This window comes from Arachis hypogaea, chromosome 7, assembly GCF_003086295.3.
Source record: "Arachis hypogaea cultivar Tifrunner chromosome 7, arahy.Tifrunner.gnm2.J5K5, whole genome shotgun sequence".
Taxonomy (NCBI): Eukaryota; Viridiplantae; Streptophyta; class Magnoliopsida; order Fabales; family Fabaceae; genus Arachis; species Arachis hypogaea.
This window is the reverse complement of record NC_092042.1, coordinates 68,021,846-68,036,398: the sequence shown is the minus strand read 5'-3', so window position 1 is coordinate 68,036,398 and position 14,553 is coordinate 68,021,846. Positions and strand designations below refer to the sequence as shown.

The 14,553-nt window shown below is 35.9% G+C and overlaps 2 protein-coding genes across 5 annotated transcripts; one reads left to right on the top strand and one right to left on the bottom strand.

The window, feature by feature from the left end:
• The first annotated feature begins 332 nt into the window (after positions 1-332).
• LOC114924222 (uncharacterized) lies at positions 333-6,095 on the top strand. Of its 4 annotated transcripts, XM_029288014.2 has the most exons (5): positions 333-727; positions 820-914; positions 1,526-1,698; positions 1,878-2,078; positions 2,418-6,095. In XM_029288014.2, the coding sequence occupies exons 4-5, from the start codon at positions 1,958-1,960 to the stop codon at positions 5,822-5,824; spliced, it is 3,528 nt and encodes a 1,175-aa protein (XP_029143847.1). In that variant the 5' UTR covers positions 333-727; positions 820-914; positions 1,526-1,698; positions 1,878-1,957; the 3' UTR covers positions 5,825-6,095. The 4 variants fall into 4 exon arrangements, with proteins under 4 accessions (XP_029143847.1, XP_029143848.1, XP_029143849.1 ...); XM_029288015.2 differs by lacking the exon at positions 1,526-1,698 and having other exon boundaries at positions 337-727; XM_029288016.2 differs by lacking the exon at positions 333-727 and having other exon boundaries at positions 801-914.
• Positions 6,096-7,105: 1,010 nt separating this feature from the next.
• LOC112703336 (uncharacterized aarF domain-containing protein kinase At5g05200, chloroplastic) lies at positions 7,106-11,692 on the bottom strand. The gene is made up of 10 exons (XM_025754742.3): positions 11,217-11,692; positions 10,665-10,807; positions 10,430-10,543; positions 9,888-10,076; positions 9,649-9,804; positions 9,140-9,405; positions 8,922-9,019; positions 8,596-8,774; positions 7,697-7,807; positions 7,106-7,487 (listed from the first exon to the last, which is right to left on the bottom strand). Exons 1-10 carry the CDS (start codon positions 11,413-11,415, stop codon positions 7,311-7,313), a joined length of 1,632 nt encoding a protein of 543 aa, XP_025610527.1. The 5' UTR covers positions 11,416-11,692; the 3' UTR covers positions 7,106-7,310.
• Between the last annotated feature and the right edge of the window lie 2,861 nt (positions 11,693-14,553).

Genomic DNA, 14,553 nt, shown 5'->3' with positions numbered 1-14,553 from the left:
AAATTATTTTTTAATTTATAAATTTTAATAATATTATTATAAAAAATTAATAAATACATTAATTTTAAATATTTTAATTAATTCAATAGAATCACAATAACGATTAATATTTTATTTATTATTTATAACATAAAAATTAATATTGAATTATTTTTTATAACAAATAAACTATAAATAAAAATCAGGATAAGAGTTCTATACAGAAAATGTCTTAATTCACCAAAATAAATTCTGCTAAGTGCTGACATATGCCACGTCATATGGTTTGTTGAGAGGGACCCGCAACCTTGTGTTACGCTTTAAAGTTTAAATAGGAGCAGCGCCGACTTTGAAAGAACGAAACCCGTTACACACTGCAAACACCTTGGCGCTGTCCCCACTCCGCATTACCCGTTTTCTCTCTCTCCCTTTCATTTCTCTCTTTCCAATCGAAGAAGAAACCATTAGACAGTAGACACCAGAAAACACTGCACGAAAAAACACTAAAACAGAGAGAGAAAAGTAAAAGAGAAGAGACACACACTGACAAATGCAAAGAGGTTACACCCAAACAGTTATAGTTTCAGTTAACACAGAGAAGAAGTGACGAACTACGAAAGTCCCTATTTTCCTCCTTGTTTCTTGGTCGCAGTAGTTGACTCAAAATCAGAAAAGAAAAAAAAAAAGAAAAAAGAAAAAGAGAAAAGCCTTCCCAATTGCCTTCCCAACACGACAGATAATAACAACAGTAACCTCTCTCTCTCTCTCTCTCTCTCTCTCTTTTGAACGTTCATTCTCCTGTTATTTACTGTTACTTACTGTTGCTATTCCATTCTTCAGTCATAACCGCATATAGTAACCTAAGCTCCGCCCAAAACGACACACTTTCGTCACCGTTTCTTCGTGTTCTCTCTCCCACGCAACCTCCTCAACAGGTTCGTTATTCCTCTTCATTCCTTCAATCTTTCTCTATATCTGCAAAACATCTTCGATTTTTCGAGAATATGATCCGATCTAATTAACCTGCATCAAGATTCAACTAAGGTGGGGATGTAGCTATAGAAACTAGTTAATTCTTATATCTGATTCTTCATGTGAATGTCTTCTTTTTCTTCGCTTTGTTTTCTCACCTGTTCTTAAAAATTCCCCCGTTTATCGTTGTTTGAGCATTTCTTTCTTCGGTTATTTAATATATTTGACTAATTTGAGATGAATGCATATACAAGTTACATAATTAATGATGATTCGCTCTCTGCGTGCGTGAACTCAAACTTTGTCTTGTACTCTCTGAATTTCTGAGATTTTAACTTCTTGTTCTCTGTTCTTTTCCTCTGTCTGTTTTTGTCACTTCAAGTCAAAATTTTCCTTACATCATAACCGTGTGGCATTTTTGGAAAATATTAGTTAAAATAGTAGAAAAAATGGAAAAAAAATAGTTTCTTTGGTGGCTTTCTCATTTTTATTGATTTTATATATGAAATTGCCATAGAAAATACCATGTGGTGGATAAATTATGAGAATCTTACCTTTATTTTCAAAATTTAAGGGATGTTCCTTTTCAAGGAGCATTTCCATATTCAGGAAAAGCAATTGTTCCAGTAGCAGCTGTATCTTTTGATAGTTAGTGGTGGTGTCCACTTATTTAGTAAATTGGAGTTGGTAGAATTAGCTGGTTTAAGGGCCCATGATGATGATCCACTTTGTCAAAACTTACTAAAGGTAAAGAGAGGTTGTTTCTTAATGACATATAAGTAACTATGTTGGTTTTGCTTCATCTTGCAGATTCATTTTCTTGAAATATCATAATGTTTTTCCGTCCCATAATTTACTGTCACTGTTCAGAAGAATCCTTGTTAATCTGTTGCTTCTTTTAATCCTTTTTTATAATTTTTCGCCAGCTGGATTGTTGAGTGAATATGATATATGTTTCCAAGAGTCACTCTTTGGACAATTGAATTATTGACAATTTTGGAGTAAGATGTCTGGTGAATCAGCTCCGAAAATTCGACTTGTTTTATGTCCTAAATGTCGGCAGCTTCTTCAAGAGCATCCAGATTTTGATGTGTACAAGTGTGGTGGATGTGGAACAACACTTCAAGGTAAATAAAAGAAAACATCTACAGTTTTTACTATTTTCAATTTTTCATTCAAAATCCTAAAATTAGAAAACACTGAAAATATAAATGAAAATAAAAGATGAAGCAAAAGCAGCTAGACCAAACCCTAAAATTTTTCTTTTTTTTCTGTGCACTCATGCAAACCAAATTAAGTATTCTGATGTGCCAAACAAATGTTACTGCTTCAGTAAATTGAATGGTTTTATGTATTTAAGGAATTTGTATAAAATCCTACATTATAAATGAAGATACTGATTCTATACATATAAATCTTATGTCTGTTAAATTAGAACTGAAATAACTTCGTTGCTCTCTATTCAGCTAAGAAACGAAGAAGTGGAACTTTGAACTCAGAATCCAGCGCATGTAAAACTGATGCACATCCTGTTTCTGATGATAAGCATTACAGCCATGGTGAGCAGCTAGCTATTCCTCAGGAGAGTGGTTTGAAGGTGAAAGCAACTAGCTCTTTCTCAGAAGAAAGTTCTTCTGATGGAAAGGAACAAATTCAAAATGGTGAATACAGTGGAGAGGATGTAGTTCGTTCAAAGAAGAATGATATGAAGGAAAAGGCAACTAGATCTTCCTCGGGAAAATGTTCTTTAGATGGAAATGATTTTAAGAATCAAATTCAAAATGGTGAATGCAATGGAAAGGAGGTAGTTCTCTCCCAGAAGAATGATATAAGGGAAAAAGCAATTAGATCTTCCTCAGGAGGATGTTCTCTTGATGAAAATGATCAAAGGGGTCATATTGAAAATGGTGAATGCAATAGAGAGCAGGGAGTTCTTCCTCAGGAAAATGATTTGAGTGAAAAAGCAACTAATATTTCCCCTGGAGAACATTCCTTGGGTGGAAATAACGGAAGGGAGAAAATTGGAAATGGTGAATGTGGTAGAGAGCAGGGTGTTCTTACTGATGAGAATAATTTGAGAGAAAAAGAAGCTATTTCTTCCTCAAGAGGTTGTTCTTTGGATGGAATTGATTCAAGGGAGCAAATTGAAAATGGTGAATGCAATGGAAAGCAGCTCGTTTCTTCTAAGAAGGATGGTGTGAGGGAAGAAGCACCTAGATCTTCCATAGGAGAGTGTTCTTTGGATGTAAATGGTGGAAGAGGTCAAGTTGAAAATGGTGATTGCAATGGAGAGCAGGTATTTCCTCATTGGGAGAATGGTTCAAGTGAAAAGATAAGATGTTATTTAGATAAAGATGATGGAAGGCATCAAATTCAAAATGTTGAATGCAATGGAGAGCAGCTAGTTCTTCCACGGGAGAATGGGTTGATGAAACAAGCAACTAGTTCTCCTGGCAGGAATCAAAGTCGAAATGTTGAATTCATGGGGGAGCAGCTTGGATCATTTAGTCTATCAGATGAAGTTGCAAAAGAGATGGATAGCCATAAATTCTCAGATATCAGGAGGCATAAAAGAGTGTCAAACAAAGGTTTTTCAAAGGAGCTAGCTAATAGTGAAATTAAGGGCTCATCGAAATCAGTGGCAGAAAATTTAGTAGAAAAAGCAAATGATTCAAAGCTGGAACTCGCAAGAGAAGAGCCAAGTAATGAAAATATGCCAGAAAAAGGAGCAGAAGAAGAGTTAATTTGGGCAGTGGGCAAAGATGTCAATAATGATAAATCAGCTCTGGCAGGGGTAAAGTATGAAGTGGACATCAGCGGAGGTAGTTTGGAAGGAGCAGCAGGAGAGTTAAACAATGAAAACTTGTCAGTAAAAGGGGAAGGACATGAGTTAATTTCTGAATTGGGTGGAAAAGATGCTAATGATGCCCAACCGGCTCTAGCAGAGAATCCCAGAAGCGTCCAATCAACGGGTGCGAAATCTGAAGCTGACATTACCATAAGCACTTCTACTGCCAAAGGATCAAGTACTGAGAACTTTGTCTCTGAAAAGGAAAACATTGCTCAATGTAAACTTGAAGAAGGTACACAAGATCAGAAAAAAGTTCACCAGAGTTTTGACTGTGTAAGATCCGTGGATGTTGATGCCACAGAAGTAGCTAATACCAGCACAGAGTTTAGTGGTACTCTTGGAGAATTGCCTAAATCTCCAGCTACCAGAAGCCTTCATGCTTATGATGGCAGCATCTCTTCTAATGATGGAGTGTACGAGCAGTTCCCTAGTCTAGATTCTTTTGAGAACTCTTATACCGTTGTCAATGATGTTCTTGAGGGAAACTCGAGAAAGGGAAAAGGCCTTGTTGATTGCTATGGAGATCTTGAGACCCAACACCAATCATATTTTCTAGGAGCAAAGAGGCATCATGTTGTGAGAGACAGAAGATGGAATCCAAACCAAGTTCTGGAGTACACCAGACATGGTCGTTCACATGGTATGAGGACAAGAGATGATTTTTCATCCAACATGCCCTTCCACCGAAGCAGTTCCCAATCCGGCTACGAAAGTGGCAGCCCTTTAAGTCAAACGCTTGATGAGCTCTATGCCAGCTCAAGCTTTGTTTCACCGGACTCCTGTGAGGACCCTGACCAAGAAAAGATGAAACTGATGAGAATTGTTTATAAATTGCAAGATCAACTTAACAGAACCAGATACATGAGTGGGGAAACAAATGGAAGATCATCCATGGATGTCTCTTATAAGGGAAATCATCTTTCAACATACCATAGCCACGACCTTCTTGAAAGAAGATTTCATCACGGTCTTGATTACCCTAGGTGTGAGGGAAGATGTAGCCACGGAAGCAATTGGCGTCGAAGGCATAACTATTCACAACCATATTTATCTGAGGCAACATGCAGTACACACCTTGTTGATCATCCTTGTTATCATTGTTGTCCCCAAGAGTGGCAATGCTCGGCAGAGTTGCCGCCGCGTGTTCTTTACACTCATGAAGATCTATGCAGGTACCACCCAGGTCCCAGTTGTTCATCTCACCACTCTCTTCCTTCAAGTCCACAATGGTTCATGAGCCCCAAAATCCCAGGATATGACCTTGAAACAAAATCCTGTGATCAAATACATAGAGTGGCTGAGATGAAGAATTATTTAAGGGAGAAACAGAACTTGAACAAGCGACATTACCGGCCAGTAGCAGGTGGAGCACCTTTCGTGACCTGTCACAAATGCTTCAAGCTGCTGCAGATGCCTGCAGATTTTCTCCTTTTCAAAAGGGTATGTCATCAGCTAAAATGTGGCGCATGTTCAGAGGTACTTAAGTTTTCACTGCAGAACCAAAGCCATATAGTTTCATATGGTGCACCAAGTACTCCGGGTCTCCAATCAAGTCAACTTGATGAACAAAATGAGATGATCATTGACAACAATCTAAATTCTGCATCTCATGCCAACAATGATCATTCTTCTCATGCCGACCCTGTTTCATATTCCGATGATTTTGGCCATTCCATCAGCAAGAGCTATTCCTCAGAAGGTGATCCTGTTTCTCTGACACCGTTACATCCCTCACATGGCAATGAAGATCATAAACAAAGTGTTTTTTCAAATGGTAACTTTGAGCCTATCACAGAGGAGAATAATATTGCTTCAAGAGGTCCTAGTGAAATAGCTATGCATTCCTCCAATGTGTCAGGATCTGAAAAATTGCCACCGGAAATTGAGGGCATAAGGTCTCAACAAAAAAGCTCGCCACTTCATCAATTGATGGGTTATTCTTCACCAAGTCAAGTGATAAGAGGGGTTAATTCCCCTCTTGAATATAAAGAGACCATTTTCAAAGTGGAAAATGATATATGATCCTAGTCATAACAAAATCTAAAGTGAAGTTTATCGGAATCTTAGGTTGAATGATGAGTAATGAGAAGCATACATGCAATGAATTATCTTGTTTTAGATTTCTTGTAGCTGTTTGGTGTATAGACTATAGAACAAGGACAATGAGATTGACTTGTTTCCCTAGAAGTAAATTAGCAAATTTTATGTGCAACACGGCTCAGCAACATATGCTGAATAATATGTAATTGTAAAAGTTTGATTTTAGTGTACATACCAGTAATTGTTGTGTGTATATCTTAAGTTCAAAAAGATATCCCTCGTTCATATTTTCAGGGAAGGAAAATGAGTCCATTCACACGTAATTAGTATCTCTAAGCCTGTAATTGACCCAAAAATGGTTAAAGATTTAAAGATTAACATTTTCACACATTTTGTTTCAAATTAATTTCTAAGTAGATAATTTTAAACTTTTATTGTAATACCATATCTGTTTTAAATATTTCTAAATTCAAGAATACAACATTTTATTGATTTATATAAGTGACAAATACTACCTTATTTTTTTCTTTCTTATTTTCTTTGTCAAAATCAATTTATATACTCTTCATAAGCCAATTATTTAGCATCATTTTTGAAATATGCTTTGTTTGAACCGCTAAGTTTATTGTAATTTCAACTAATTTCATATTCATAGCCGTAACTGGTTTCTAACAATTTCAATAAAGAAATGTTACTTGAACAACCTGGTGTGCCAGCTCTTCCACCTGTTTGTCGCAATGCAATTTTGTCAATGAATCAAGTTAATTAGTCTCTCCGCCAGTGACTTTAATGCGTTACTAAAAAACTGATATAGAGCTTTAACAATTATTGTAGTATGTTATTAGACAAGTTGACATAATTAAAAATGTGTTTGAAAAACCAATTTGATCATCACATGAAAACTAGAAGACTAATTTAATTATAAGATGAAAATTAGAGGACTAAATTTATTAAAACTCCTTGTTACTATTGTATATTATATAATTAGAAAGAGTATATAGTTATAATTATTAAAACATAATAGATATAATATTGGTTTCTCTTTTTTGGGTTTTTTTCGGTATCTTTCAGTCCAACTGGTCAAAGACTACTCCATCACAAATTGAAATTGCATTTAAAGATTTGCCATTAGCTATATGCATAATGCGGCATTTTTATTATTATAAAAGAAACCATCCTTTTTTTTTTTGGTCTTGAAGAAACAATCCTTAGATCTTTTTATTTTTCCTTTTCCGGGTCCGGTACATCGTACACAAGTCCAAATGACTGAACATCTGATTAACATTTCCTTGTAGTAACAAATTTCTAACTTGTAAGTTGGTATGATAGTGGTGACAAGTGAATCTCCAATGGAATCATCAGAAAATTAAGTCCCAACTATGGAATACTTATTTACAAAAATAACCTTGTCGAGATACAACTTCTTTGAACTAAAATTAGGTACATTTAAACTTTTGATAATGACAGATTAATAACTGTCTCTATACCTGTTTCTTCTGTTGGAGGCAATGGAAATCCTCTGATCTCGAAGCATGTTCAAATTGGGAGCCAGCAACCGAGTGTAGCGATCAAAATACAAGAGCTGCTTCAAGAGAAGCGCAAATTCTCGAGGAAACTTCAATCCGTATGATTCACTAACTCGAACCTGTTGCACGCACATGAAAAAATGAAGTATATTAACAATCAGATTCAAGAAAACCAACATCCAGCTTAAGAAATTTCTCAGAAAAGGAGTATCACTGTCATAAATGGATCTCCCAAGTTTATGACCATGGAATGTTGAAAAGTGGCAATGCTTCAAATAGCAGTAGCCACTTCTCATTGATTTGCAACCTAAGTTCAACTATAGCTTACCACATCAAGGAAGAGTGCATTCATTTGCCTCTCATCGAAAACTATATTAGCAGAAACAGTGGTTGCATTATTCCCGCTTGCGGTTGCTACAACTAGTTCACTGTCCAGCTCCTGCATTTGAATTAAGCATATGCACAAAAACAAAATGCAATAAAAATCAACTCGTGTGGGGAGTACTCTTAGAAAGTCAGTCACTCTTTGATAGAAGTATTTCTCTACAACAATGAAAATAAATTTTCTCAAGGTCATTGGTCCAAACTGTAGAAACAGCCACTGGAATAATTATTAGGTTAGGATGCATACATTACACCCTTTGGGTGCGGCCTTATCCCAGACCTAACGAAGGATGCTTGTGCACCAGACTGCTCTTTATTCTTTGCCAATTAAATAACTAAACTCACTAAATCACTAGCTACTCACACGAAACCAACCTAACTACAGTATAGACTACCACCTAATAAGATAGGATTTTAATTTGTTTTTAAGCCAAACATTTACCATATTTGCAACTTACAAACAATTCTCCGCCAAAATGATACTAGCGTGCACACATCAGTATACATATACATAGATATGCAGTGTTTCTACAGAAATGCACAAACACAAGGGAGTGACATGCCATTTTTTCACATGACCACCTTGTGTGTATCACTATTAATCTTTCTTTTATGAAATGTCATGTGAAGGTCCCACCTCTTAAATTAATGGTGAGACATCACACAAAACTAAAATATGTGAAGAAAAGAGCTACTCCCCATACTATGTAATCGATCTCATGACCATGTTGTGTGGAGAGAGAGAGAGAGAGAGAACTGGCACGGAGCTTTATAACTTCTATACTTAATGTCTCGAGATGGACTATGGCTATATAACAAGTATCAGGGAGTTACAGTGCTCACCTTTATTGATGAGAATACTTTTTCCAAATCTCCTGCGAAGGCCTTAACATCAACATCCTTATTCGTAGCACCCATTTCAATTAAGGAAGATGCCATAGAGTCATAATCGTCAATGGCAATTGAACCCAAGAAGACTTCCATAGCAGCCCATGTTTTGGGGGATATACGCCCAACAATTCCTGTTTATTAAAATGTGAAACTTCTTATAGATTGTACATGCTACAGAAAAATATGAAACTTTTAACTGATGATGACAAACACCACAACAAATGTTATAACTTAAGTAGAATTATTTGTAAATCATGAACAAGGAAGATACAGCATACCAAAGTCAAGAAACCCAATACGGCCATCCCGTAGAAGCCATAGATTTCCTGCATGTACATCTGCATGAAAAGACTCACATGCAAGTAAACTTCCAAACCTGCACTTTCATACCAAGATCCACAAGTTCATATTTAAGAGTCACTATACATGTCTTCAGATAAATAAAAAAGGGGAACACACAGAAACATTAATTGCAAAAGGAAACTCAGAGCAATACCACACATTGAGAGCAGTTATAAGGCTGGTTTCTGGATTCGGAACAAGAGAACTTATGGAATCTAGATCAGTTAGAGGAACACCATAAAGTCTCTGCATAGTTAAAACCTTCTGTGTACTGCAGTATTGATACACTTTCGGAGCTGTTGCCTCCCTTGTGAGTCCCATGTTTTCCAAATATCTCCTGAAAGCCTCAATATTTGCAGCCTCCTTTTGAAAGTCAACTTCTTCAAGCATAGACTCCCTTATGTCTTTAACAATACCAACCTACTCGACAGATGCGCATTACAAGCAAGTTCTAGCCACTGGCGTTTACAATGATGAAAACCATAATAATGAACAAATGAAAATAGCAGTTCTAAGATTGTTTTTAATGTAGAAAAGTAGAAAGAACAAGAAATTTGGTGAATGGAACAAGAACACTGTACTCTTCCTGAATAGATACTTAAAAATGTATCATTCTTCATATTGTAAACAAAATATGCAAGGAAAGTGGTCAATTGTTTATACCAGCGATGTTCGGCTTATTTCAGGATTCAAGAACTCCAATATCCGAGCAACAACATAAACAAAATTAAGATCTGCCACTAAGACATCCTCTATTCCTGGTTTTAAGACCTTTATCACCACATCCTCCTGGCTGCCTTTTAGCCTTGCACCATGAACCTAGATGTAATATATACCAATTGCATTAGCAGCAGCGAAAGCAACACACAAGAAAAGTTGTTCTTAAAGAGATTTTAAAATACCTGTGCTATAGAGGCAGAAGCAATAGGAGTTGGATCAACGTACTCATATACACTTTCTATTGGTCTTCCTAATTCCTTACGCAATATTGATTGGATTTCCTCAAAAGGAACAGGAGGAGCTTTATCGAAACAGTTCTGAAATTCTTGTACATACTCAGGTGGAAAGAGTGTAGGAGCTGATGCTATGAACTGCCAACCAGAAATATAATCAACAGACATCAATTATCAGAGGTGGAAAGAATTTTTGTAAAAGATCATATCAAGTGGTAATAAAATTTTATCTTCTGTACTAAGTACTAACATTTTCCAACTCCAAATAAATGAATATTGAACACAACAGTTAAAACACCTAAGCCTTATTCCATTAAGTGGGATTAACTATGTAGATCAAATGATACCATAATGCCCTAACATGAACATGTTTCCATGAACCAATATGGAGTTATCCTATACTGTAATAATCAAGCATAATAAGTTTTTACTTATCAAATAAGAGTATCAAATAGAAACAGGAAAGAGCGAGTTGGGGAATCAATTCATACCTGACCTAATTTGATGTATGTTGCACCCATGCGTTCAAATAGCCTCCTCAAATAAAAGGGGGAAAGTAAACCAAGCTGCAGTTCAGGCGGCAACCCAGCAGATGAATTTGACAACTACAAATTGTTGCAAAAGAGTTAATACTCCTAATTTTTCACTAAAAAAATTATCAAGAAAGATATTGACACATTAACTTATGTTCCAAAAGAAACATGCATATAAGTGTCTTAGTTATACCTTTGATAAATCAGTCAACCACTCTTGACCGACCCCAACGAGGGCTTGAACGCCTTGAGCCAGCCTAAAGACTCCCCTAGGGCCTGTGTTGATGGATGTCTGCACAATGTCTTCCACCAGCTTGGGCAAGTTTTCAATGTTATCTGATGCGATTTAAAGCAGATCCTAGTTTGTTAAATTTGACACTCCAACATATAATTAAAAGAAGAACAAAATCACAATTTTAAATGAAAACGTGAGAAATTATTGTTCCTTAGTGAAACAAGATTCACACCATGTAATCCCTTTAAATGATTTGCAGAACTCTATTGATTTTAACATCCGATCCTTTAGCAGAAAGAGTCAATCAGATTCAGATTCTAAAACAAATGAAGCGTGACAAACGAATCCAATAATCTTACTTCAGAAACTAAAAAATAGAAATTGGAGGAAATTTTTATTTGATTTGCAAAATTAAGTCCTGAACTGTAAAATCCAATTAACGGCCAACAAAAGCTAACAGCAATAAACCAAAAAGCATCGCAGAAGTTTCTAATTTTATTGAAAATGGACCTTGGATACGGCGAGAGGAGAAAAGGTCCTGAGCTTGAGCATAGCGAGCGAAGAGAGTGAAACCCTTTGACTTGGAATTGGAATGAGCTCTGGTGTTAGAAATTGAAGGAAGAGAAAAACGAAGAGAATGGTGGTGGTGGTGGTGGTGGAAGGGGAGTGGCAAACGAAGAGTACCACCTCTGAGGCCCGAAACCGCCATTGGTGAACTGAAATTGAAGAGCTGAAAGCTGAGAGTGAAGTGTGTGTGGAACTGAAAAGGCCGCGTGGAGTGTTGGATTCAGTTCAGTGTTCATGCGGAGGAGGTTGTGTTATGAATTTGGAGTTTTTCTATTTTTCCATGGTTTGATTGTTACGTTGATTTTTATGGTGGTTGCAGTGACCAATTTGAACAAACCACCCAACACCCATGCAAAAGACACCAACCATGGGTGTAATAATTAGTACTACTACTTTGTCCCGTATCTAACGTATGTTTCGAGGTATTAGGACCGTAAATTCAGTATTATATTTGTTGACTTAGAGATTGATACTAAAATTTTTGTTTTTGTCTCTAAAATTTTAGTATTTCAGTACTTCTAAAAATTAAAGATATAGAAAATTAAAATGTTTAGAAATAGAAACTGAAACTTTAATAACATTTTATACATAAAATATCCTCATTTTAATTAATTAATTCTAATTTTATCTTTTGTACAAATTAAACTAGAAATTCATTTTTGTTTTAATTTATGTCTCTCATTTTACACCAAACAGAATACTGAGATTTATTTCTATTTCTGTCTCTTAGTCTCTGTCTCTTGTCTCAGTCTTTTAATCTCTGTCTTTCCACCAAATGCTACCTTAGGTTTGGAATGCCTCTTATTTTAACATCTAATATTTTAATTATGTTATTTTTATTCCAAAATATTTAAAATAATATCAATATTATTTATCTTAAATTTTTCACTTACACTTAATGGAGACGATGTCATATATTAAATCTCAACCAGGCCTCACCCATTAAAAAAATAGACAAATCGACCCCTATTACCGAATGACAAACGATTATCCGCTGATGTGTCAGATAACAGTACCAAATATCAGTTCCAAAAAGTTGCAGAGACTAAAAATCCTCTTTATCTCTTCTTCTTCTTCCTTCTTCCTTCCTTCATCAATGATGGATTCCACTGCCATCCCTTACACAACCACTAAACTTCATTCTCCATTCACCTCAAGGATCTACCATTTAAAACCTTTTTAACTCCGTACACAACCTTCTCTCTACCTCTTCTTCTTCTTGAATATACTTTCTTTCAACACACACAGAAACAATCTCAAGCTACAACTTTTCCTCTTTTTTCTCTTATTCTGTGAGGTGTTTCACTACTGTCTGATGTCATCGCTCTCTGCCGCATTTGCCACCATTTTTTTCTTCTTCTATCACCGATAGCTCTCTGCTCTCTATCACCTACAGAGCTCTGTCACCACCTAAAACTTTTCGCATTCTATCGTCTGCACTCTCTTGCCCGCCACCACTTTCTCTTTGTTCTCCGCTGCCAACAGAATCCTAACACTATTGAGGTCAGGTGCGTATCATCCTAATTGATTTAATCTTTCACAAATTTCTCTATTTTTCTTTAGTTTCATTCAATTGGTTAATGCTATGGTTTGGCTCACAAAGTCAAGAATTTGTGAAGGAAAGAGTAAGAGAGCAACGTAAAACAGTGGTTGTGCAAGGGGTTGGAAGGATTTTGGATGATGAATCCTTAATGTGAATGGGGAATAAGGTTTAGTAGTTGTGTAAGGGATGACAATGGAATTCGCCATTGACAAAGGAAGAAAGGAAGGAAAGAATAAAGGGATTTTTTAGTCCCTACAACCTTTTGGATGTGACACTTGGCATTGTTACCTGACATGTCAGTGGATAACTATTTGCATTTGGTAGCAAGGGTCGATTTGTCCATTTTCCTTAATGGGTTGAGGCCTGATTGAGGTTTAAGAATGATTAAGGTGCGCTATGGCTCACGGAGAAAAGGTCAAGGACCGAATAGGGTATTTACTCCTAATTTTTTAATTAAAGCCACATTTGCTCATTTCTGCATGTGAAATACATACTAAGTCATTTCACACTAAGTCACTAACACTTTAAATATGAAATGCTTCTTCTTCTCTCTCACATACGAAATTTAATTCTAACGATCATTCATCATTACTCATCAATCGAAAGAAAAACTTGTAGCCCGACGCTTTTTGGTCGATAGAGTGTGATTTTGAGGTGTAATCAAGAGTTACAAGTCGAGAATGGCAACAATAGAAGGTACGTAGTCTTCGTAACTTGCTTCGTCCAGTTAGTTTGGTGTTGAAGTTTTGTTTCTGTGTCTATCTTTATTTGATGTGTGTTGGTGTTTTGTTAGTGTCTAGGATTTTAGATGTTGAAGTGAAAGATTTTTTTACCTTTCTTACCTTAATATTGTGTGAGCTGGTTTGTGTTGATGCATGTGGTTTATTGTTGATTTTTTTCATTGTTTAATGTTTGTTTTGATATATTTTACAGGTTAATTTTGGAATGAGTTATTTTAGTGTAAAGATATACTACCGTAGCAAGTTTGGGCTTGATGGAGAATTCTTGCATTATGTGGGTAGGAAAATGACGGTTGTTGACTATTATGATAAAGATAGGTGGAGTTTGATTGAGGTTGTTGATATAATAGTTAGAACATATGTATAACATAATATTTTTGTAATGTTATTGATAAATATTAACTATAAATAAATATCATAATAAAAGCTCACATAACGTTAAAATGATAGAATAAATAATTTAAATAATAAAATATTTTTATTGTTCATCTCATAGTTAGCTAGTAGTAAATAACTAAGTATGACAGTTGAGGGAATTAAAATGGGATATTACGCTTTTGAATTTCATTAAAACTAAATGTCATAGTATTACAAAGGGATGAGTACTTTTTTCGTCCCCAAGGTCTGGGGTCGAAATCAATTTCGTCCCAAAGATTTTTTTTATTAAAATCATCCTAAACCTTTACAAACACATTAAAATCGTCCTTCCCCCCAATTACAAAATTTTTTGGACACAATTGCCCCTGATGGTCTATAACCCTTCGTTTTTCATTCCCGCGAAGATCATTTACATTCTCATTTGTTACACACAGTCGAGGGTGATGTTTCATGTTCAATGATGCCTTAGGTGTGGTGTATCTTCGTCGGAGGAGTATCTGAACTGCATTTGGAGGTCAGTAGCTACGGTGAGGAAGCTGGTCAGTCCGGCATTATCGTCGACATTGAGGTACGTATGCCGCATTTTTTACGGTGTTGTTTCGAGTTAGCATTGTGAGGG